This window comes from Chlorocebus sabaeus, chromosome 1 (assembly GCF_047675955.1).
Source record: "Chlorocebus sabaeus isolate Y175 chromosome 1, mChlSab1.0.hap1, whole genome shotgun sequence".
Taxonomy (NCBI): domain Eukaryota; kingdom Metazoa; phylum Chordata; class Mammalia; order Primates; family Cercopithecidae; genus Chlorocebus; species Chlorocebus sabaeus.
The window spans coordinates 57,975,627-57,997,779 of record NC_132904.1 but is presented as its reverse complement, the minus strand read 5'-3'; the positions used below and the strand labels follow the sequence as shown (position 1 = coordinate 57,997,779).

At 36.3% G+C, this 22,153-nt stretch overlaps 2 protein-coding genes across 6 annotated transcripts in view; one reads left to right on the top strand and one right to left on the bottom strand.

Annotated features, from left to right (window-relative positions):
- ZNF215 (zinc finger protein 215) overlaps positions 1 to 16,806 on the top strand; it is a 33,533-nt gene extending 16,727 nt beyond the window's left edge. Inside the window, exons 5-8 of one of the 4 annotated variants that reach the window (XM_037999776.2) lie at positions 1,101 to 1,233; positions 1,565 to 1,660; positions 7,563 to 7,655; positions 12,786 to 16,806. In XM_037999776.2, coding sequence (XP_037855704.1) covers positions 1,101 to 1,233; positions 1,565 to 1,660; positions 7,563 to 7,655; positions 12,786 to 12,826 — 363 coding nt within the window. In that variant the 3' untranslated portion in view covers positions 12,827 to 16,806. Of the gene's footprint in view, positions 1 to 1,100; positions 1,234 to 1,564; positions 1,661 to 7,562; positions 11,135 to 12,785 lie in introns of those variants that run through there. The other 3 variants (XM_008008238.3, XM_037999775.2, XM_037999777.2) reach the window with 3 other exon arrangements.
- Positions 8,299 to 22,153, bottom strand: part of ZNF214 (zinc finger protein 214) — a 66,060-nt gene continuing 52,205 nt past the window's right edge. Inside the window, exons 5-6 of one of the 2 annotated variants that reach the window (XR_012093887.1) lie at positions 11,134 to 11,253; positions 8,315 to 8,400 (exon numbers count right to left, since the gene is read on the bottom strand). The gene's annotated coding sequence lies outside the window, so the exon portion shown is untranslated. Of the gene's footprint in view, positions 8,401 to 11,133; positions 11,254 to 22,153 lie in introns of both variants that reach the window. The other variant, XR_012093886.1, reaches the window with a different exon arrangement.

Below are 22,153 nucleotides of genomic sequence, written 5' to 3'. Positions count from 1 at the left end.
AAGCATACTAAAAAGACAGGACCAAAAGATGTAGGGGAAAACCAGGGAAATATGATGTCACTGAGGCCAAGGGGTAAGAATATTTAAGGGAGAAATGCTTTAAAGCGTCAAAGTAATACAGCCCAAGTAGTGTCTATTCACTCACGGAGATACTAAAATGCACAGGAATCTAAGCCAGATGTGGTGTGTTGAGGAAAGAGGAAGTGAGGAAGCAGACAAAATTAATGCAGACAACTTATTCATAAAGACTGACTTGAAGGAGAGGAAAGGAAGATGTTTATATATTTCAGTGAGATTGAAGGTGCCACTAAAGACAAGGTTGAGGATGCTGGAGAGAGAAGTGGAATAATTGATGGTGTGATAAACGAGGGAATTTATTCATTAGCCAATATTTATGTAGTGCATAATATGCCAGATACTGTTCTGAGGGCTGAAAATACAATTGATAAATAAAACAAAATCCCAGCCTTGTGGAGATCACATTCTAGTAGAGGTATACAGGCAAATACAAGCAAATAAGGTAATTGTAGAGAGTAATAATTATTACATAGAAAATAAACAATGCAGTAGTAACTGATTAATAGGGAGGCTACTTTGGGCAGTCAGGCAATCTTGCCCATTTGATGAGTGATGTTAAACTGTGAGTCCCAAATGAAAACAGTTATCAGGCAGCATTTCTTAATTAAAGAAAATGCCCTACCTGTCCTCCCAGCAGAGCCTACATTTTAATTACAAATTTCCATCAAAACTACCACAAATTCCTCCTGTTTTGAACTCCTTTTAAGTAAATTATTTGTATGGCATAGTAATTTTTTGTTCCACAGTTATTTCAGTTGTCTTTTTTTCCCCTCAACCATAATGTACGCTACTGTAGAATAAGGACTGCACTTCACTTTTCTTTTATATCCCTAACAGAGTATATATAGTACCAATTTGTTTGGCCCTTACCACAGTTTGATTTTCATCACTTAGAACCTCAAACATTGTCCTATCAATTTCTGGTGTATTCTGACTCCTACCCTATTCCTTCAAATCCATTCCTCCTCTGGTAGTGTTTTGGGGAGTGACACCTTTGATTAAAAAGGAACTTGATGTTTTAGGAACCAGTGACATTCAAAGATGTGGTTGTGGAATTCAGCAAGGAAGAGTGGGGGCAACTGGACTCTGCTGTAAAGAACCTGTACAGGAATGTGATGCTGGAAAACTTTAGGAACCTGAATTCGTTGCGTAAAGGTGGTTTCTATATGTTTACCTAATCTGTCCATTTAGTAGTCTCTTCCTACTGTTAAAAGCTATAGGACTGCTGAAGTGACTAAGTTCACTTTTGGGTCGGGGTTCAGGTTTGCTAATATCCTTTGGACACAGTAGCCGATTTTCTGACTGAATCTGGATGAAAGTCCTTTCTGATACTGAGCCAGAGATACACAAGTCTATGGTGCTCTTCTGGCCTTACCCTTCAGCAGCTTAGATTACTGTGTCAGGATAGAATTATCTTCTCTATAAAAATTTCTGAAGTGTCATATATGTTTGTTGTTGTTGTTCTTTTTATTTTCTCCATGAACAGCATATCTACTTTCCAAACCAGTTGAGAGCCTTAAGTTGGAGAGTAAGAAAAAAAGATGGATAATGGAGAAAGACATACCAAGGAAGACTGTTTTTGGTAAGAATCAGGTAGATATGAGGCCATAGTAAGAAGCTTCTGTTTCTTAAACATACAGACAATGCACAACCCAATCTTTGAATTGTTAGTTGGGAAGGAGATAGCAAAACCTAAACTTTAGTGGGGAAAAACACATCATTGGCTTTTGTTCACAGGTTCTTTTTCTTATGTGGTAAAATAGTCACATAAGGTTAGGGATAGGACCACAGACACTTAAAGCTATGTGACCTGAGAGAGCCTTTCTACCAGTTTCCTCATCTGTAATATAGAGTTAATAATAGTATCTACCTCCAGGTTACTGTGAGGACTTAAATGAGTTGGTGTGCCTAGTACACTTAGAACAGTGCATGGTGTGGCCGGGCGCGGTGGCTCACGCTTGTAATCCCAGCACTTTGGGAGGCCGAGGCGGGCAGATCCCGAGGTCAGGAGATCGAGACCATCCTTGCCAACATGGTGAAACCCTGTCTCTACTAAAAAATACAAAAAATTACCCAGGCGTGGTGGCAGGTGCCAGTAGTCCCAGCTACTTGGGAGGCTGAGGCAGGAGAATGGCGTGAACTTGGGAGGCGGGGCTTGCAGTGAGCAGAGATAGCGCCACTGCACTCCAGCCTGGGCGACAGAGAAGGGTGCATGGTCATGGTAAGTGCTACATCAATGAAAATTAGTCCACCTAACTTTGAATGTTATTCTTTATTTTAAAGAAAATAAGTCAAGTTTATACTAGAGTTATTTCTAGTAATCTTCCATTTTTCCTTCTTCTTCTTTTTTTTTTTTAAACTGTATCCCTTATTTTATTTTCTGGAAACGGAGTTTTCACTGTGTTGCCCAGACTGGCCTCAAACTCCTGAGCTCAAGTGATCCTCCTGCCTCAGCTTCCACCTGGATAACTTCTTAACTTTTGCCTTAACTCCCTATCTTCATCATTTTTGTTTATTCTTCATTCTTGTTAATACTTTGTAAGAGAAAATAAAATTGTGATATTAATATAAGTTCTAGTAAGTATAGAAAAGTAAAACAAGGAATATAACTCGCTCATTACTTCAGTATACAGAGCTATGCAGTATTAACATTTTTTTTTAAGCCATTTTCTTTGTTTGTGATGTTGTATCTCTGAGGTTTCTGAATATTTGTTTTCTGAAATTGTGGAACAGTTTTCAAAATTTTTCCAGAATTCATCAGGAATACATCATTTTATATCCTCTTTTCACCTAACATACCATCATGAGTGATTACCTATTTCACTAATCTTTGAAAATGTGGTTTGTAATTCCCATAAAATATTCAATTATATCATAATATATTTAACCATTCCCCCTGCCCCACCACTGTTGGACATTTAAGTTGTTGCCAATTTTTCAGGCATGTCTGATAACTTCCATAGGATACCCTATTAGAAGAAGAACTTGGCATTAAAGTATAAATTTATTTAGTTGTCTTATATTATGCTAAATTGTCTGCAGAAAGGTTATACCAATTCATACTGTCACTAATAATAGAGTATTATTATCTCTTTATTATCATCCTAGCAAACACTGGGTATTATTTACCTGAATTCTTTATTAATTTGATAGGCAAATTATTCTTCTCTTCCTTTCTAAGGTAAATACCCTCTGTCCCTGCTCCCATTGAGCTTTGGACCTCATTTACCCCTACCTTTTCTCATTTATATTTTCACCATTTCTGTCTCATTTTTCCATCAGCTTTTTAACATTTTTTCTGGTCATTACTGATTTTTAAAAGTTTTCTTTCAACCCTACATCCTCCTCTAGCTATTACTCTCTTTCTTACCTCTTCTTTGTAGCCGAACTTCTCAAGTACTTTATGCTTGTTTTTCTCATTTCCTCACCTCCTATTCCATACCCCATTTCAATTTAGCTCTTACCCCAGACATTCACCTGAAACAGTTGTTGCTAAAGTTTTTAATGACTTCATGTAGCTAACTCCAGTAGATATTTTTGAGACATTCCTTATCTCACTTGAATTCTCAGCAGTAAGTTCCACTGTTAACTATGCCTCTTTCTTAAAACATTTTTAGGTTCTTGTAATACTTCTGATGTTCCTCTTTGGTTGGCTATTCTGTCTTTTGCAGACTTAGCTTTCTGTAGCTATCTGATAAATTTCAGAGTTTGCCAACATTTTATCTTGTTTTGTCTTCTCTTCTTGCTCTTTTCTTCCCTAGTTTATTACATCCACAACTAGAACTTAAATTATTTCACATGTATATAGGGGACTTACAGATGTATATCCTTAGATCAGACTTTTTCTCTGGAGATTTATATATGCTATGACATTTCTCTGGGATATCTTAAAGATGCCTTAAATTCCATGCAACCAAAGTCTGATTTTTTTTTTCCCTTTCTACTCTTCTATTATTCCCTGAGTAAATGACACTGCCCTCTACCTAGTTACACGAGATACAGTTTATTCTCGACACAACTTCTTCTCCTTCACTTCTCTAATATTTGTTCCTTTTTACTTCCCCACTATCTCTTGAATGTCTCCACTTTTGTCCAACTGCAGTGCTGCTATGCTAGTCCAGGTACCATCATGGACTCACCTGAACTACCACCTTGGCATACTTCTTAGCTCTATTATTCTTGTCCCAACTCCAGTCTTGGAACCATACTGCAACCAAGAAGATCAGATTTTGTGATCTGCATTTTTTAAATACTATATTGATTTCAGTATTGTTAATTTCACATTTTATTCTCTGCCTACTTCTCTAATCTCATCTTGCACCACATCCTCCCCTCCCTCTTTATACTCAAGCCACACCTATCTACTTTCAGCAAATCAACATCAAATATATATAAAGCATCTACATACTGTGTCCTAAGCACTCTCACAGGTGTTGGTGTGCAGCAAAGAAAAGATGATTCTAAAGGAATGCATTCTGGTTGTCCCTGGAATGTGGCTTGCTGTCTCCCATCCCAGCTTTTGACATAGAACGCTCTTCCCCCGTCCTTTACCTAATTGACCCTTATTCCTCAGATCCCAAATAAGTGCACATTTCCTTAAGGAAGTCTTTCTGACTTGGTTTTTTCTGTTGTACACTTGTACAGCACCTTACTCTTCCTTTTAGTAGTTATCACAATTATATTTTACATGTATCTCTGTGAATATTTGTCTCCCACTTTAGGCTGTATGTTCCTTGAGGGTAGGCATAATGTTTCTTTTTACCCTACCTTTACATCTCCAGCCTGTGGTACATATAGGAAGCAGAGAAAAAAGGATGGATGGATATATATTAGATAAGAAAGGTAAAAATTATTTTTTGGGTTGTCATTTAGTAAAGGGCTGTTTATGTGGTTTATTGGTTAAAACCGTAGGGGTTTTTAATTAATGTACTAACATCTTATGTAAATTCTGTGGATCACAGTTGTGGCAAATGGAATATCTCAGTTTTGTTTTTTACTTTTATTCATGGTGACTGCCACACGTTTTTTAAACTTATGTAACTATATTTCCCCATTGTTTTATATCTGTTCATTTTATACATGTTTTTCCATCCTAAAACTAGGAAACATTTTCTGAGTATATTCTACATTTATCTATCTCCTCATCTAAACATAATAAATTAATCTGGAATTTACTTCAATAAATGTAAGTTATTTTCTCAAATAGTTAATGGATTGTGGTGGATTAAAGATGACCACAAAATCTATGTCATAGTCTCCATCATGGTGTAGATTTTGCCAAGGCAGGAGGATTTCTTGAAGCCTGGAATTCAAGACCAGACTGGGCACCATGGCAAGACACCATCTCTACAAAAAATAAGCTGGGCATGGTGGTGCATACCTGTAATCATAGCTGCTTAGAGGACTGCTTGAGTTCAGGAGTTGGAGGTTGCAGTGAGCTATGATTGTATCACTGCACCCCATCCTGGGCAACAGAGCAAGACCTTGTCACTAAAAAAAAATAAAAAATAAAAAAGAGTGAGGAAGTTATATGAAAAATGAGTTGTACAAACAGGAGTAACAAAGATTTAATTAGGGAAATATAATTGGAAATTCTGCTATTACATAAATACTACTAGAACACTGTTTTTGGTTATCTGTTAAAAAGATTACCCAAAACATAGTGACTTAAAAGAGCAATCATTTTATTCTCAAATTTTGTGAGTTGACTGAGGAGTTCTTATGTTTCATACGATGTTAGCTAGGATTGCAGTGTTCCAGGGCTCAAATAGGATGGAATGTCCAAGATGGCACATCATATGGGTGAAAGTTAATGCTGGCTGTTCCTCGGAACTTAACTGTTCTTATGGGCCAGAGCACCTACATGTGGCCTCTCTTTGAGGCTTGGGCTTCTCACAGCAAGGTGGCTGGGTTCTGAAAGGCAACATTCTGAGAGAAATCAGAAGCTGTCACCTTAAAGGCTAGGTCCAGAAGTGGCAGAGTATCACTTCTGCCACATTCTATTGGCTTAGCAATCATTGGATCCACCCAGATTCAAGGAGAAGCAGAATCAACTCTACTTCAGTATGGGGAGAGTGGCAAAGAATGTGCAGCCATTTTGATCTACATTAATCTGCCCTCTGGTTACAAAATACGTGTGTTCTTCCCCCTTGAAAAATACATTTACTCTCTCCTAAGACCCCCAAAGTCTTGCCTATTATAGCATCAAGGTTGAAGTCTAGGATCTCATCTAAATTAGGTCCAGGTTTGGAATACATTTCTCTCTCTGAAGACTTGTGAATTAAAGGAACAAGCTATCTGCCCCCACACACCTAGTGTACACTGGTGAGGCAGAGACAGGAAATTTTTTAAAAGAATAGAGCCAAAGCACAGATTTGATATGGGAGATGAAGGACAATGGTTATTCAGTTTTTTAATGGACTCCAGTATAAATATTAGAAAAGCAATGACTTAAACAAAAATGAAGACATTGAAGTTTTTTTTCAACATGGAAGATGACTTCAGTCTCTCATTTGTTAAGCTAGAGGACTATGATAGTCAAGTGGAGATGTCCTAGAGAGTGATGAAAACAAGGAACAGTAATGTGAGTGCAAAGCTGACATGATTTGGTCACCAATAAATGTTGGAGAATAAAATTATTAGGCATGCTTGAAGTTACAAGAAAAAAGTCAGTGAAATTTAATTTTTAAAAAATTGCTAGAATATAGAGTATACAGAGTATATAGAAGCTAAGTGAGAGGAATTTTGAGAAATGAAGTGGAACATAAATAAAACAGAAATGAGGACAGGTGAAAGGAAAAGACCCAATCTTAATTAGAACAAGTAAAGTTTTGAGTTCTAGGAAGTACAGTAGAAAACTACCAAAGCACTAATGTTGGAATCAGGAGTTATTTTGAGCCCAGAAAAAGGACTTCCTGCTATCTTACATTATAGTTCTTTTTGCCTTTGTTATATTTAGGGAGTAATTGTGGCTGTATGGAAAAGGAGGGGCACTAAGATTGCAAGTTTGCTTTTAGCTGGTTAAGGTATGGTGCCTGGGAATACAGACATATTCTTAAAATTAGGAGTAAATTGGTATTTTATAGAAAGGAATATTTATTATTGGTGAACAGCTTGGGAAAAACAAGATGCTAGAAGAAGGAATATTAGAGCCTTCACACGCTAGTTACGAACCAGTGATAACTTGAATTATGATATGATATGCCACCCCCATCCTTGTTCATATAACCATATTTTACTTGAGCCCTATATAGTTTTATATAGTTTTTTTAATAGTCCCAAATAGCTCTATTTTATTTACTAACCTCTTTTTAACATTTTTGTACCACTTATTTATTTTATAAGTATTTTTTTCTAATCTTGCCACACATTTCCATTCTGTGTTTAAGACTCGTGATATATGCATGTACCTTATACAGTTAAGCCTCCATTTCCTAATGAAGCAGTTTCCTTTCTAGTTCATGGCATTTTTTATTTCTCTTTAGACATGCAGAGTATTTCTGGAGATGAATCATCCCATGGAGTGATGATAACAAGGTTTACTGGAAGTGGACACCCTTCTTCAGGTGTCTGGAAAGGTGAGAATTGGTTACATAGGAACCAGAAAAAATGGGACATAAATTTGCCACAAGAGGCTTTCATTCCTGAGACAACCTACACTGAGGAGGAAGATTTTCAATGTAGTGAAAATAAGGAAAGCTTTGATATTAATTCTGTTAGCTCAATTTGTGCTATACAACAGGGAATTTCTTCAAGAAAGGGGTCTCCAAAATGTGACAAGTTTAAAACTCACTTCAAATTTAATTTAGACTCAGTAGGTAAGCAACATTTAGAATATGAATATGGGAATGACTTGAGTCTAAGTACAGATATTCAGCACCAAAAAAGTCATCCTACAATGAATTCCTATGAATGTTATCAATGTGGGAAAGCCTTCTGCCGAAGTTCATCCCTTATTCGACATCAGATCATTCACACAGGAGAGAAACCCTATAAATGCGGTGAATGTGGGAGATTCTTCAACCGACGTACAAACCTTACTAAGCATCAAAAACTTCATGCTGAAGCAAAGGCCTGCACAAGCAATAAATGTGGAAAGGCCTTCAGTGAAAGTGAAGACAGTAATAATTCAACACTCCATTTTGGAAATAATTTCTATGAATGTGTTAACTGTGGAAAATCCTTCAACCGGAGCTCCTCTCTTATTCGACACCAAATGATTCATACAGGAGAGAAACCATTCAAATGTAAGGAATGTAATAAAGCCTTCAACAGGAGTTCAAACCTTGTTAAACATCAAAAACTGCATACTCGAGTTAAGTCCTGAAAAAAGAAAAAAATGAAAGATTAATTACCTTCAGTCAGAATGCAGAACTCATTCAACATCATGAATTTATGCTGGATAAAATCTCATGAATATAATGTAGGAAAACATTTGTCAGATCCTTTAAATGATGTCACAGAATTAATATTGGATAGAAGTATTATTGGATAGAAATCTGTTTGAAGGAATTTTCCTGGTTTTCAGATGAAGCCATAAGGCTTTGGAGTTAAACATGGTATCACCGTACAAGTGTTTGTGTATCATTATTTTGATATCCATTACCCTTACCTCTCCCTAGTTCATAAATAGGTCTATAGCATACTAATATCCACTTGATTTATTGATGAAGTAAACATTAGGCAAAACCAAACAATACTCTTGGAGTTGATATTTAACAAAATTCAGCCCTTCTAAGAAGGTCACAAGAAATCAGGAGCTCATGAGAATATAAGAGAACACTTCTAAGGATAGAAATCTCTGAATTAATGGCTAAGACAACAGTAACAGCCATTTACTCCATTCCTGACAATACTCTTTGCTGTCTTGCTACTGAATGGAGACTAGAGTTGGGATAGGGTTATCAGTTGCAATGGGAGAAGTATGTATTGCTGTTAATCTATATGTATTGTTAAAATCTGCATTTGTTTAAAGTACAGCAGGTCCTTGAAAAATGTTTTTGTTTTGTTATAATGTTATAATTGTTATGATGTTGATGAGAAAAATATCGATTCCCAGCCAGGGACACTGTGTGGAGTTCGCACACTCTCCCCATGTCTCCAGGTGCTCCAGTTTCAAACCCCAAAGATGTATACATTAGGTTAATTGACATATCTAAGTTATCTCAGTCTGAGTTTGTAAGGGAGTGTGCCCTGCAGTGGAGTGGCTACTAATCAGGGTTGGTTCCCACCATTGCCCTGAGCTGCTAGGATGCTCTCTGTCTACCCATGGCCCTGTACTGGAATAACAGGGTAAATAATTATCTTACCTGTTTTTATTAATCCTTCTTAAATGTGTATATAGCTCAGATTTATTTTAGTGTCTAATATTGGAAATGTTTGGGGTCTTTAGAAGTTTGATGATGTTGTGACGAGACATTTGCCATAGGAACTTAACTCTTGTTTGTATCCATTAGTCTACGGTAAAGTTGGTTTTGTTATACATCATTTCACTTAAAGTTGCAGTTCCTAAGAACCTATTGATGATGTTCAGTGCAGACTTACTGTACCTTTGGGAACCTAGGCTGGAGAGACATCCATAGCCTTAGGTATATCATTTATACCAGACATTATGAGGTTACTAAAGTCTCCTAATACTCTGTACACCAGAACTCTGCCTTCTGTAAACTACCTCAGGATCCCATCTGGTTCTTGAGCCAAGAAGTATGACTTAATCTGCCCCAAAAAATTCACACTGGAGACATTCCCAATTAATGATGATGGTAGCTTTTTGTGAAAGTTCATACTTTATTCAAAGGCAGAAAAGGTATACTGGAGTGAACTCCTATGATTAGTTAAATAATGTCAAAATCTATGTTTGTTCATCCTTTATATTGTAACACAAGTTTTATTAGGACAAAGCCCTACATAAGTAATTGATATAGAAATTCGTATAAACAAGAGGTAACTTGTAGAGAAGCCTAACAAGAGAAAAGCACTCTGAATGTAAAAAATTCTTGAGGTATAGTTCATTCATCAAAGTACTTACATTAATGGATTCTGATTTTTTAACTTTAGGTATTCCAAGTCCAATATTTCAGTTTTGAAAATAAGCTGTGATTTTCTTTTGGATGGTTGAAAGATAGAAGTACTATTTTCATTCTTTATATTCTTTGAACAACTAGCTATTTGAGCCTAAATAAAATACTTATTTTTTTCTCTTAAATCTCCAAGCTTTCTTTAAAAAGTGTTTACTATATTCACTAAGTTTAACATCACATAGTTTCAAATAATTTTTGGAGTACATTTAAAGCTCCTGCAGAGCATTTATAGCCAATTAACATCTTCTCACAGCCTTGTTCCACAAGCCTATTTATTTAGTACATTGTATTAGAGTTCTCTAGAAGGACAGAACCAATAGGATAGATGTATATATAAAGGGGAGTTTATTAAGGAGTATTGATTTACACAGTCACAAAGTGAGGTCCCACAATAGGCTGTCTGCAAGCTGAGGAGCAAGAAAGCCAAGTCCCAATTTTACATAGAGTCCAAGTCCCAAAACCTCAAAAGTAGAGAAGCCGACAGTGCAGCCTTCAGTCTGTGGTTGAAGGTCCAAGAGTCCCAAAGCTGAAGAACTTGGAGTCTGATGTTTGAGGGTGGGAAGCATCCAGAACAGCAGGAAAAAGTTGTAGGCCGGAAGACTAAGCCAGTCTAGTCATTCCAATTTCTCCTGCCTTTTATTCTTGCCACACTAGCTGCTGATTAGATTGTGTCCACCCAGATTGAGGGTCCGTCTGCCTTTCCCAGTCCACTGACTCAAATGTTAATCTCCTTTGGCAACACCCTCACAGACACACTCGGGAACAATAATCAAGTTGGCACTCAATCATCACATATTTGAGTTTTACTGTATACCATCAAAGGTAGATATCTAAGCTGAAACATGAAGAGTGTAGATTAACCAGGTTGTGTCTAGCAAGTGTGGAAATGTTAGGAGAGATGATAAAGGAAAAACAAGGGGCACAAAGCTATAAGGGGATGAGGGCATGGCATGTTCAGGAAACAAAGTTCACTTACTAGAATACAGCATTGGGAAAGAATGGAGCTTTCATTTCACATAGAGGTAAAGCTACAGAGAGACTCAAGGGGCACATCATGAGAGGTCTTGTAAGCCACTTTAGAAGTTTCAGCTTCAGCCTAAAGGTAATAGATAAAATTGTTAACTACACATTTAGTACTCTGAAAATGCTAATTGAAGTAACAAGACAAAACTCATAAGGAGGAGAAAATCATTTGCTGCTGATATGGTTGACCATCATGACAACCTAATAAAATTCATTGAAAAACTTAGATTTAATAAATGAATTTAGATAAGGTAAATATACCAACTTTTCTCAAAAATAATCTTGAATAAGTGGAAAGCTATGTCTGGATGGGAAGACTGCTATCGAGATTTTGAGTCTCTACACATTAAACGACAAATGAAAAATTCTAATCAGATATTCAATGGGGAGGATTTATTTCACAAAATGATTATATAGTTTACTTTGTAGAAGTAAGAAAATAGTTGTGACCATTTTTTTAAAAGCAAGGTAATGAGAACATTACTAGTAACATAGTGTGATACTAGTCTATTGATGTGTGAGACAATTGTTTATAATTAGACCTAGGTGTTTATAAGAATTTAGCATATAATAAACTGTCACTTCAAATTAGAGTGGAATCATTCAATATTTACATATATATCATATACAGATGTATACACATATGAATATATATGATATACATTGGTATATTTTTTGAAAATTTGACCATGCTGTGGAAAACTGGTCTAAAAAGTTAAATGCCAGTCTCAACCAATAAACAAGGGAAATTTTCTATTTTCACTAATACTAAAATACTTAAAGATCACATATTGGGCTGATAGACAACATATAAAAGGAACAATGATACTCAATTTTAGTGGGACTCTCAAGAAATGTAACTCACATGCCACTATGGGAATGCAAATAATTACTTTCTGGAGGGCCAACTTGACAATATATATTGAGAGTGTTTAAAAAGTCAAGTTACAGGAGGGAACAGCACAAGTTAGGATTCAAAAAATCACAAGACCGCATGAGCTCCAGGAGTGACAAAGAATGCACAGTCTGTACAAAGGAAGAGCAATGGGAGTTGAAGAAAAGACCAGCATCCGGCCTACAAAAAGAGGAAGGAAGGAGCTGCAGAAGTCAGCCCGATCAAGCAAAACACAAGTATGAGTCAAGAACCACCAGATTCACACTGAGGAGCATCAACAATCACCTAGAGGTGAGGCCAAAGATGAGGATAATAGGGGTAAAGCAAGTGCTTCACCCAGACTCTCTTTCTTCTACTTAAATACAACATAAGCACCTTACTAGGCTGTCCAGCTATTTCATTTTTAGAGAGTTGTAATCCAGGTGTCATTGCTGTAGATTGCCATGGATTGATACTCTGATTATCCATGGGCTTTTCTGCAGCCTAATGCTGAATCCCGCTTAGAGGATCTATCTTGTAGAGCTGCTTTGGTCCCAGTCTTCATTTTCCTCTGGGTCAGCAGGAAACAGATGTCATTCTCAATTTTAGAATAAGAATAGTTTAATATTATGGGACTATTTTTAAAGGTGTGGGCAAAGTTTAGGGAAACCACAAGAAATAGGAAAATACCCAAAAGCTAGTAATCAAGGTTTTTTTGTTTTTATCCTCAGGCCTAAAAAGGCAAGACAAAGGAGTCATCACCAGAAGCTAGGAGTCATGCAAAGAGGGCACTTTGGTAAGAGCTGCAACCTGAGGTCTAGGAAAGCAACAGTCAAAATCAACCCTCCTGTCTCCTGCCAGGGACTCCCACTGGCTATAGCCATGGAGTTAAAGAGCCCGTTGATGTCACCCATTTAGGCCGGCCTCCCAGAGTGGAGAAAAGTGGAGAGTGGATCTAGAAGGGAAAATAGAGGATATCTGGTATGGGATCCAGATTGATCTGATAAGGGACTTATTGTGAACCTCAGCCCTGCCATATATATCTATGAGTCACATCCTTGGAAGTCCAACTCCTTCTTGGGCTGGTTTCTGTACCCTATTATGTTATCTAAAGCAAGTGGAAGTGTATTTTTTAAGTTTGGCCATCTCACTTGGTAATGCTTGGTGTCTTCACCTTGTAGTGTAAGTGGTTCTTACAGGGTGGTCCCCAGACCAGCAGCATCAACATCTCTTAGGATTTGTTAGAAATACTAGTTCTTGGGCCCCACCACAGACCTAATCAGGCAGAAATTCTGGAAAATGGACAGTAATTTTTCTTGTAACAAGCCCCCTAATTCTGATGGAAGTTTGCAAACCTCTGATCTAAGCTTGACATCTGGGCCTAATCTTACCAATGATGCTGATTGTAAGTTTACATAATGTTTCTAAAATTGGCCTTGCATCAGCTATCACCTATATTTTTCCTGTGTCATATTGTATGTCATAAGCCCTTGTTTCTGAAGGGCCCTTGTAGTCTAAGTTTCTCTTCAGAGAGAAATATATTCAGAAACTATCAATTGTTGATGCCCTTCTCAAGCAAATTAACAGTTCTACCCATTTTCTTAGTGCACAGTATTTCTAATCTACTCATCCACCTTTCCTGGGCATGGTCTAATTTAAAGAGTCTTAGCATACATTTAATTAGTGAATTCAATTGACTTAATCATATAGTCATGTAACTACCACCATAATCTATATATAGAACAGTTCTACCACTACAGAAAATTCTCTCCTGTTCTTTTATAGTCAAGCTGTTTCCTCAACCCCAGCCTTCATGACCACTGATCTGGCCTCTCTGTATATAATTTTGCCTTTTTCAGAATGTGATATAGGTGGATTCATATGGTATACAGGTTTCTTAGTCTGGCATCTTTCACTTAGCCTACCTAATTGAGATTCAAACACTGTTATTGTATCTTATTTATTGCTAAGTAGCAATAAAATATAATTACTATTAAAATGTGGTTACATATATTCTACTCAATATATGAACCATCTGAGTTATTCATATATGTGTTATTTTTAATTTTGTTATTTATTCATACATAGGAATAACTCAGTTATTCATTCACCAGTTGAGAGACATTTGGATTGTTGGAGTTAAGTATTAAAAAATCACAAATATTTTTAAGAGTTTATGTTAAGATATGTTTTCATTTCTCTTGGTATATACCTAGGTGTGAGATTGTTGGGTCCTATGGTAAGTGTATGTTTATCTTCATAAGAAACTGTCAAACTATTTTACAAAATGGCTGTATCACTTGGCATTCTGACCATAATGGATGAGAGTACCTGACGTTCCACATACTAACATTGGATATTCCCAGTTTTGCTTTGCTTTAGCTATGGTGTACTAGAGTAAGTTCACATTGGCTCACAAAAAGTAACTGTTAAATTATCAGGAATTTTGTGAGCTAAGTGAAATTATGTTATAGCTTGGAATCAACCAAGATTTACACCACAGAAACTGACAAATGCTATTAATCAGGGTTTTTTTTTTTTAATGTTTTTTGGAGACCTAGCTAAACATTTACCATACCACTATGTTAGCAATTGTAATAAGTATGTAATAGTACCTCAGTATTGCTTCAATTTGCATTTTCTGAATGATTATATTATATTTTCATGGGCTTGTTATACGTATATTTTTGATGAAATGTCTTCTTAAATCTTTTGGCTATTTTTAAATCTAGTTGTTTTCTTAAGTTTTGACAGTTTTTTATATATTCTAGATGGAAGTCCTTTATTGGATATGTATTTTGTGTAAACATTTTTTGCACAGTCTATGGCTTGTCCTTTCATTTTAAACAGTGTTTTTCAAAAAGAAGTTTATAATGTGAATGAAGTTAATTTTATCAATTGTTTCTCTCATTGATTGTGCTTTCACTGTCATACCTAAAATATTTCTCCAATTTTCTTCTAGAAGTTTTAGAGTTTTAGGTTTTACCTGGAGGTTTATGATCCATTCTTAGTTAACATTTGTATATTATGTGAGGTATGGGCCAACCTTTATTTGCTTATGGATATCCAGCAGTTTCAGTACTATTTGTAGAAGACTATAGATTGAATTACCTTTGAACATGTGTCAAAAGTCAATGAACTGTTATGTCAGTCCATTCCTGGAGTCTGTTTCCTTTCACTGATCTTTGTGCCTATCCTTGCAGTAATACATTAGTCTCTTCATTAATGAATATTTAGCCTTGAAATCAGATCATGTAAGTCTTCTTAGTTCTTTTTTTTTTTTTTTTAATGTCTTTAGCTTTCTTGTTCCTTTGCAGTTCCATATAAATTTTTAAACTTAGCTTATTTTTACAGAATAATCAAGATGAGTTTTTATTGGGGTTGTATTAAATCTAAAGATCATCTTTTGTATATGTGTCTTTTAACACTGTTTTACATACATTAGTGTGTGTTGAATGTAATCACTCACTGAAATAACATTCTCAAATGAGTGCCCAAGTAACATTCTAAGAAGACTCTTTTATACATTTGTATTTAAACAAAGTTTTACATGCATTACATCATAGTGAATACATCCATTTGTTGAAATACTACTACTCAAGCTGTACAAGTAGAACTCCTACATCATCTTTTATACGTGGATCTTCACATGCATCATTTGTGGTGAACTCAGATGTGGCCACATTAATGTGAGTAAGCAGTGTTGAAAGACAAAGATACAGAAGGAATATCTGAGTGAAACTTCCACACCAAACTGAGAACAGTGTTATTTCAGTAAAGGTATATTGAACACTGTAATACATAATATACAGAGTTTAAAGTCACACATGTAAAAGTGTTTCTGAGAGTGCCACTTGTGTACCAGGTTGAGAATGGTGTTATTTCAGTGATTGGATGTATTCACTACTATGCAATGATGTAAAACTTGCTTTTAAACACATGTATAAAAGATGTTTCCAAAGTGCTACATGGGCATCAATTTGAGAAACATGTTTTTAGTGTGCAAATGTGCTCACTCTGTTCAAACAATGTTTAAAGGCACCTAAATAAAAGATGTTTCTAGGACTGCTATTTACAGACAAATCTAAAGATCAATTTTGGGAAATTTCACATTTTAAAAATACTGTGTCTTCCAATACATAAACGTGGTGTGTCTTAAAGTTTTTTATATCTTTTGTCAGTCTTCTGTAGGTTTCAGCATACAGAACTTACAAAGATTTTGTTAGATATACTTCCATGTAATTAACATTTTTAGTATATTATAAATAGTACTGTTTTTGTAACTTGAATTTCCATTTGTTCATTCCAATGTATACAAACAAAATTATTTCATATTGACTTAGCTTCCTATAAGGGTGCTAAATTCACTCTAGTAGTTTTTTGTTATCTCATTGAGTTTTTTTATATAGACAATCATGTCATCTGTGACTCCTTTTTAGTATTTTAGTTCTGTCTTCAGGGAGGATACTGGTCTTTTAATTGTACGTCTTGGTCTAGTTTGGATTAGACTAATGCTGGTATAATTAGGTGAGTTGGAAAGTTGTTCCTTATTTTCTATTTTCTGGAAGAATTTCGGTAAAACTGGTATTATTTCTTCCTTAAATATCTGATAGAATTCTCCAGTGAAGCCTTTAGGCTTTGAGCTTCCTTCGTTGGAAAGTTTTAAATTATGAAATCTATTTTTTAAGAGAAATAGAGCTATTGAGAGTTATTTGTTTCTTCTTTTTTATATATATATATATAAAATTTTATAGTGAACCAGTGTGGTCAAAAACACTCTTTTTATTATTATTATTATTATTATTATTATTATTATTATACTTTAAGTTCTAGGGTACATGTGCATAACGTGCAGGTTTGTTACATATGTATACTTGTGCCATGTTGGTGTGCTGCACCCATCAACTCGTTAGCACCCATCAACTCGTCATTTACATCAGGTATAACTCCCAGTGCAATCCCTCCCCCCTCCCCCCTCCCCATGATAGGCCCCGGTGTGTGATGTTCCCCTTCCTGAGTCCAAGTGATCTCATTGTTCAGTTCCCACCTATGAGTGAGAACATGCGGTGTTTCTTCTTCTTTTTTTTTTTTTTTTACATCATAGTTCTTTTTATTTATTTATTTTTTTAATTTATTTTTTATTATTATTATACTTTAAGTTCTAGGGTACATGTGCATAACGTGCAGGTTTGTTACATATGTATACTTGTGCCATGTTGCCGTGCTGCACCCATCAACTCATCAGCACCCATCAACTCGTCATTTACATCAGGTATAACTCCCAATGCAATCCCTCCCCCCTCCCCCCTCCCCATGATAGGCCCTGGTGTGTGATGTTCCCCTTCCCGAGTCCAAGTGATCTCATTGTTCAGTTCCCACCTATGAGTGAGAATATGCGGTGTTTCTTCTTCTTTTTTTTTTTTTTACATCATAGTTCTTTTTATTTATTTATTTTTTTAATTTATTTTTTATTATTATTATACTTTAAGTTCTAGGGTACATGTGCATAACGTGCAGGTTTGTTACATATGTATACTTGTGCCATGTTGCCGTGCTGCACCCATCAACTCATCAGCACCCATCAACTCGTCATTTACATCAGGTATAACTCCCAATGCAATCCCTCCCCCCTCCCCCCTCCCCATGATAGGCCCTGGTGTGTGATGTTCCCCTTCCCGAGTCCAAGTGATCTCATTGTTCAGTTCCCACCTATGAGTGAGAACATGCAGTGTTTGGTTTTCTGTTCTTGTGATAGTTTGCTAAGAATGATGGTTTCCAGCTGCATCCATGTCCCTACAAAGGACACAAACTCATCATTTTTTATGGCTGCATAGTATTCCATGGTGTATATGTGCCACATTTTCTTCATCCAGTCTGTCACTGATGGACATTTGGGTTGATTCCAAGTCTTTGCTATTGTGAATAGTGCCGCAATAAACACATGTGTGCATGTGTCTTTATAGCAGCATGATTTATAATCCTTTGGGTATATACCCAGTAATGGGATGGCTGGGTCATATGGTACATCTAGTTCTAGATCCTTGAGGAATCGCCATACTGTTTTCCATAATGGTTGAACTAGTTTACAATCCCACCAACAGTGTAAAAGTGTTCCTATTTCTCCACATCCTCTCCAGCACCTGTTGTTTCCTGACTTTTTAATGATCGCCATTCTAACTGGTGTGAGATGGTATCTCATTGTGGTTTTGATTTGCATTTCTCTGATGGCCAGTGATGATGAGCATTTTTTCATGTGTCTGTTGGCTGTATGAATGTCTTCTTTTGAGAAATGTCTGTTCATATCCTTTGCCCACTTTTTGATGGGGTTGTTTGTTTTTTTCTTGTAAATTTGTTTGAGAGAAATAAGAAATGGGGAAAGGATTCCCTATTTAATAAATGGTGCTGGGAAAATTCGCTAGCCATAAGTAGAAAGCTGAAACTGGATCCTTTCCTTACTCCTTATATGAAAATTAATTCAAGATGGATTAGAGACTTAAATGTTAGACCTAATACCATAAAAACCCTAGAGGAAAACCTAGGTAGTACCATTCAGGACATAGGCATGGGCAAAGACTTCATGTCTAAAACACCAAAAGCAACGGCAGCAAAAGCCAAAATTGACAAATGGGATCTCATTAAACTAAAGAGCTTCTGCACAGTAAAAGAAACTACCATCAGAGTGAACAGGCAACCTACAGAATGGGAGAAAATTTTTGCAATCTACTCAGCTGACAAAGGGTGTTTCTTCTTGAGTGAGCCTTAGCACTTGGTGTTTCAAGAATATACCATTAAATATTACACAGCCATAGAAAAGAATGAAATCATGTCCTTTGCAGCGGCATGGATGGAGCTGGAGGCCGTTATCCTAAGCAAATTAATGCAAGAACAGAAAACCAAATACCGCATGTTCTCACTTATAAGTAGGAGCTAAACATTGAGTACACATGTGCATAAAGTAGAGAACAATAGACATTGGGCCTAGTTGAGGGTGGAGGGTGGGATGAGGATTGAAAAACTACCCATCAGGTACTATGCTTATTATCTGAATGATGAAATAATTTGTACATCAAACCCCAGTGACACACAATTTACCCATGTAACAAACCTGTACGTATCCTCCCCAAAACTAAAATAAAAAATAAAAGTTGGAAAGAAAAAACAATGTTTATATCATCTAAGTTGTGGACTCTATAGGCATAATATTCTATGGAAAGAATTGTTCATAATATCTTGTTTTCCTTTTAACATCTATAGGATCTGTGGTCCCTTCTTTCCTGATAGCGTAACTTGTATTCTCCATTTATCTCTTAGTCTGGCTAATGGTTTATCATTTTCATTGATTATTTTTCTATTTTTAATTTCATTTTTATAATTTTGTTCCTTCTGCTTGATTTGGGTGTACTTTTTTGTTTCTTAAGGTGGATGCTTATTTTTTTAAGTATATGGGAAGTTGACATTTCTTTTATTACTTATTACACTTTAAGTTCTGGGATCCATGTGCAGAACAGGCAGGTTTGTTACATAGGTATACACGTGCCATGATGGTTTGCTGCATCCGTCAACCCGTCATCTGCATTAGGTATTTCTGTTAATGCTATCCCTCCCCTAGCCCCCTACCCACTGACAGGCCCTGGTGTGTGATGTTCCTCTCCCTGTGTCCATGTGTTCTCATTGTTCAACTCCTACTTATGAGTGAGAACATGCGGTGTTTGAGTTTCTGTTCTTGTGTTAGTTTGCTGAGAATGATGGTTTTCAACTTTGTCCATGCCCCTGCAAAGGACATAAACTCATCCTTTTTTATGGCTGCATAGTATTCCATGGTATATATGTGCCACAATTTCTTTATCCAGTCTATCATTGATGGGCATTTGGGTTAATTCCAAGTCTTTGCTATTGTGAATAGTGCTGCAATAAACATACATGTACATGTGTTTTTACAGTATAATGATTTATAATTCTTTGGGTACCCAGTAATGGGATTGCTGGTCAAATAGTATTTCTGGTTCTAGATCCTTGAGGAATCTCCACACTGTCTTCCACAATGGTTGAACTAATTTATACTCCCACCAACAGTGTAAAAGGGTTCCTATTTCTCCACATCCTCTCTAGCATCTGTTATTTCCTGACTTTTTAATGATTGCCATTTTAACTGGCGTGAGATGATATTTCACTGTGGTTTTGATTTGCATTTCTCTAATGACCAATGATAGTGAGCTTTTTTTCATACGCTTTTTGGCCGCATAAATGTCTGCTTTTGAGAGGTGTCTGTTCATATCCTTTTGTTTGTTTTTTTCTTGTGAATTTGTTTAAGTTCTTTGAAGATTCTGGATATTAGCCCTTTTTCAGATGAATAGATTGCAAAAATTTTCTCCCATTCTGTAAGTTGCTTGTTCACTCTGATGATAGTTTCTTTTGCTGTGCAGAAGCTCTTTAGTTTAATTAGATCCCATTTGTCTATTTTGGCTTTTGTTGCCATTGCTTTTGGTGTTTTAGTCCTGAAGTCTTTGGCCATACCTATGTCCTGAATGGATTGCCTAGGTTTTCTTGTAGGGTTTTGATGTTTTAAGGTCTTACATTTAAGTCTTTAATCCATCTTGAGTTAATTTTTGTATAAGGTGTAAGGAAGAGGTCCAGTTTCAGTTTTCTGCAAATGGCTAAGCACTTTTCCCAACACCATTTATTTAATAGGGAATCCTTTCCCCATTACTTTTGTCAGGTTTGTCAAAGATCAGATGATTGTAGATGTGTGGCAATATTTCTGAGGCCTCTGTTCTGTTCCATTGGTCTATTGGTCTGTTTTGGTACCAGTACCATGCTATTTTGGTTACTGTAGCCTTGTAGTATAGTTTGAAGTCAGGGAGCCTGATGCCTCCAGCTTTGTTCTTTTTGCTTGGGATTGTCCTGGCTATATGGGCTGTTTTGTGGTTCTATATGAAATTTAAAGTAGTTTTTTCTAATTCTGTGAAGAAAGTCAATGGTAGCTTCATGGGGATAGCATTGAATCTATAAATTACTTTGGGTGATATGGCCATTTTTACAATATTGGTTCTTGCTATCCATGAGCTTGGAATGTTTTTCCATTTGTCTGTGTCCTATCTTATTATACATTTCATCTCCTGATTACTCTGAATTACATTTTAACCTCTCTGTGTGGCTCACATATATGGGGCTTTGTTTGTTTGTTTGTTTGTTTTGAACAGGCACTTTGGTATGTAACAAGGTTTGAAATAAAATTTAAACCTGGGCACAGGTGGCTCACACCTGTAATCCCAGCACTTTGGGAGGCCAAGGTGGGTGGATCACTTGAACCCAGGAGTTCAAGACCAGCCTGGGCAAAAGGGCAAAATCCCATCTTTACAAAAACCACAAAAGTTAGCCAGGCATGGTGTCACATGCTTGTAATCCCAGCTACCAGGGACGCTGAGGTGAGAGGATCACCTGCGCCCAGGAGGTTGAGGCTACAGTGAGCCTTGAGCATGCCATTGGACTCCAGCCTGGGCAACAGAGTGAGACCCCATCTCAAAAAAAAAATTACTTATATTCATGTCCCTATTTTCTGGGTAAATGTTTTAATAAAACAAGGCTTGAATAAAACAAGCTGCTTCTGGTTTTCCAAATGCCTCTCTAATTGTTCATTACATTCTATGATTTCTTTGCATGAGAATTAGTCACTGGCCTATCTTTCCATTATTATGCCATGTGCTGATTCTTCCTAATAAACTGGGTACTTTGGTGTTGAATCACTGGATTTTATTCAGGTTTCCATTTCTAAATGAAAACCAAAATGTGAATTTATTCCATGTCCTTATGCTTTTAAGAAAGAAAGAGCCCTCATATTGACAATTAGAATCTCAGTAACAGTGACTTTGCTTCCAAGGATACACTTGTAAACTGTGAAAGAACATGCCAAGTACATTGTCACTTTAAAGGCTATTACAATTTCTGTTTACTTTCCTGTATCAAATTTTCTCTAAATATACATTTGAGCTACTCATCGTGGAATTAAGAAAACCTACATTTTTCCTGATTATCTTAATCTCTGATTAATGAGGTATGATTGCCACCACAGAGAAAAAGCTCTACTAAAAAGATATGCTTT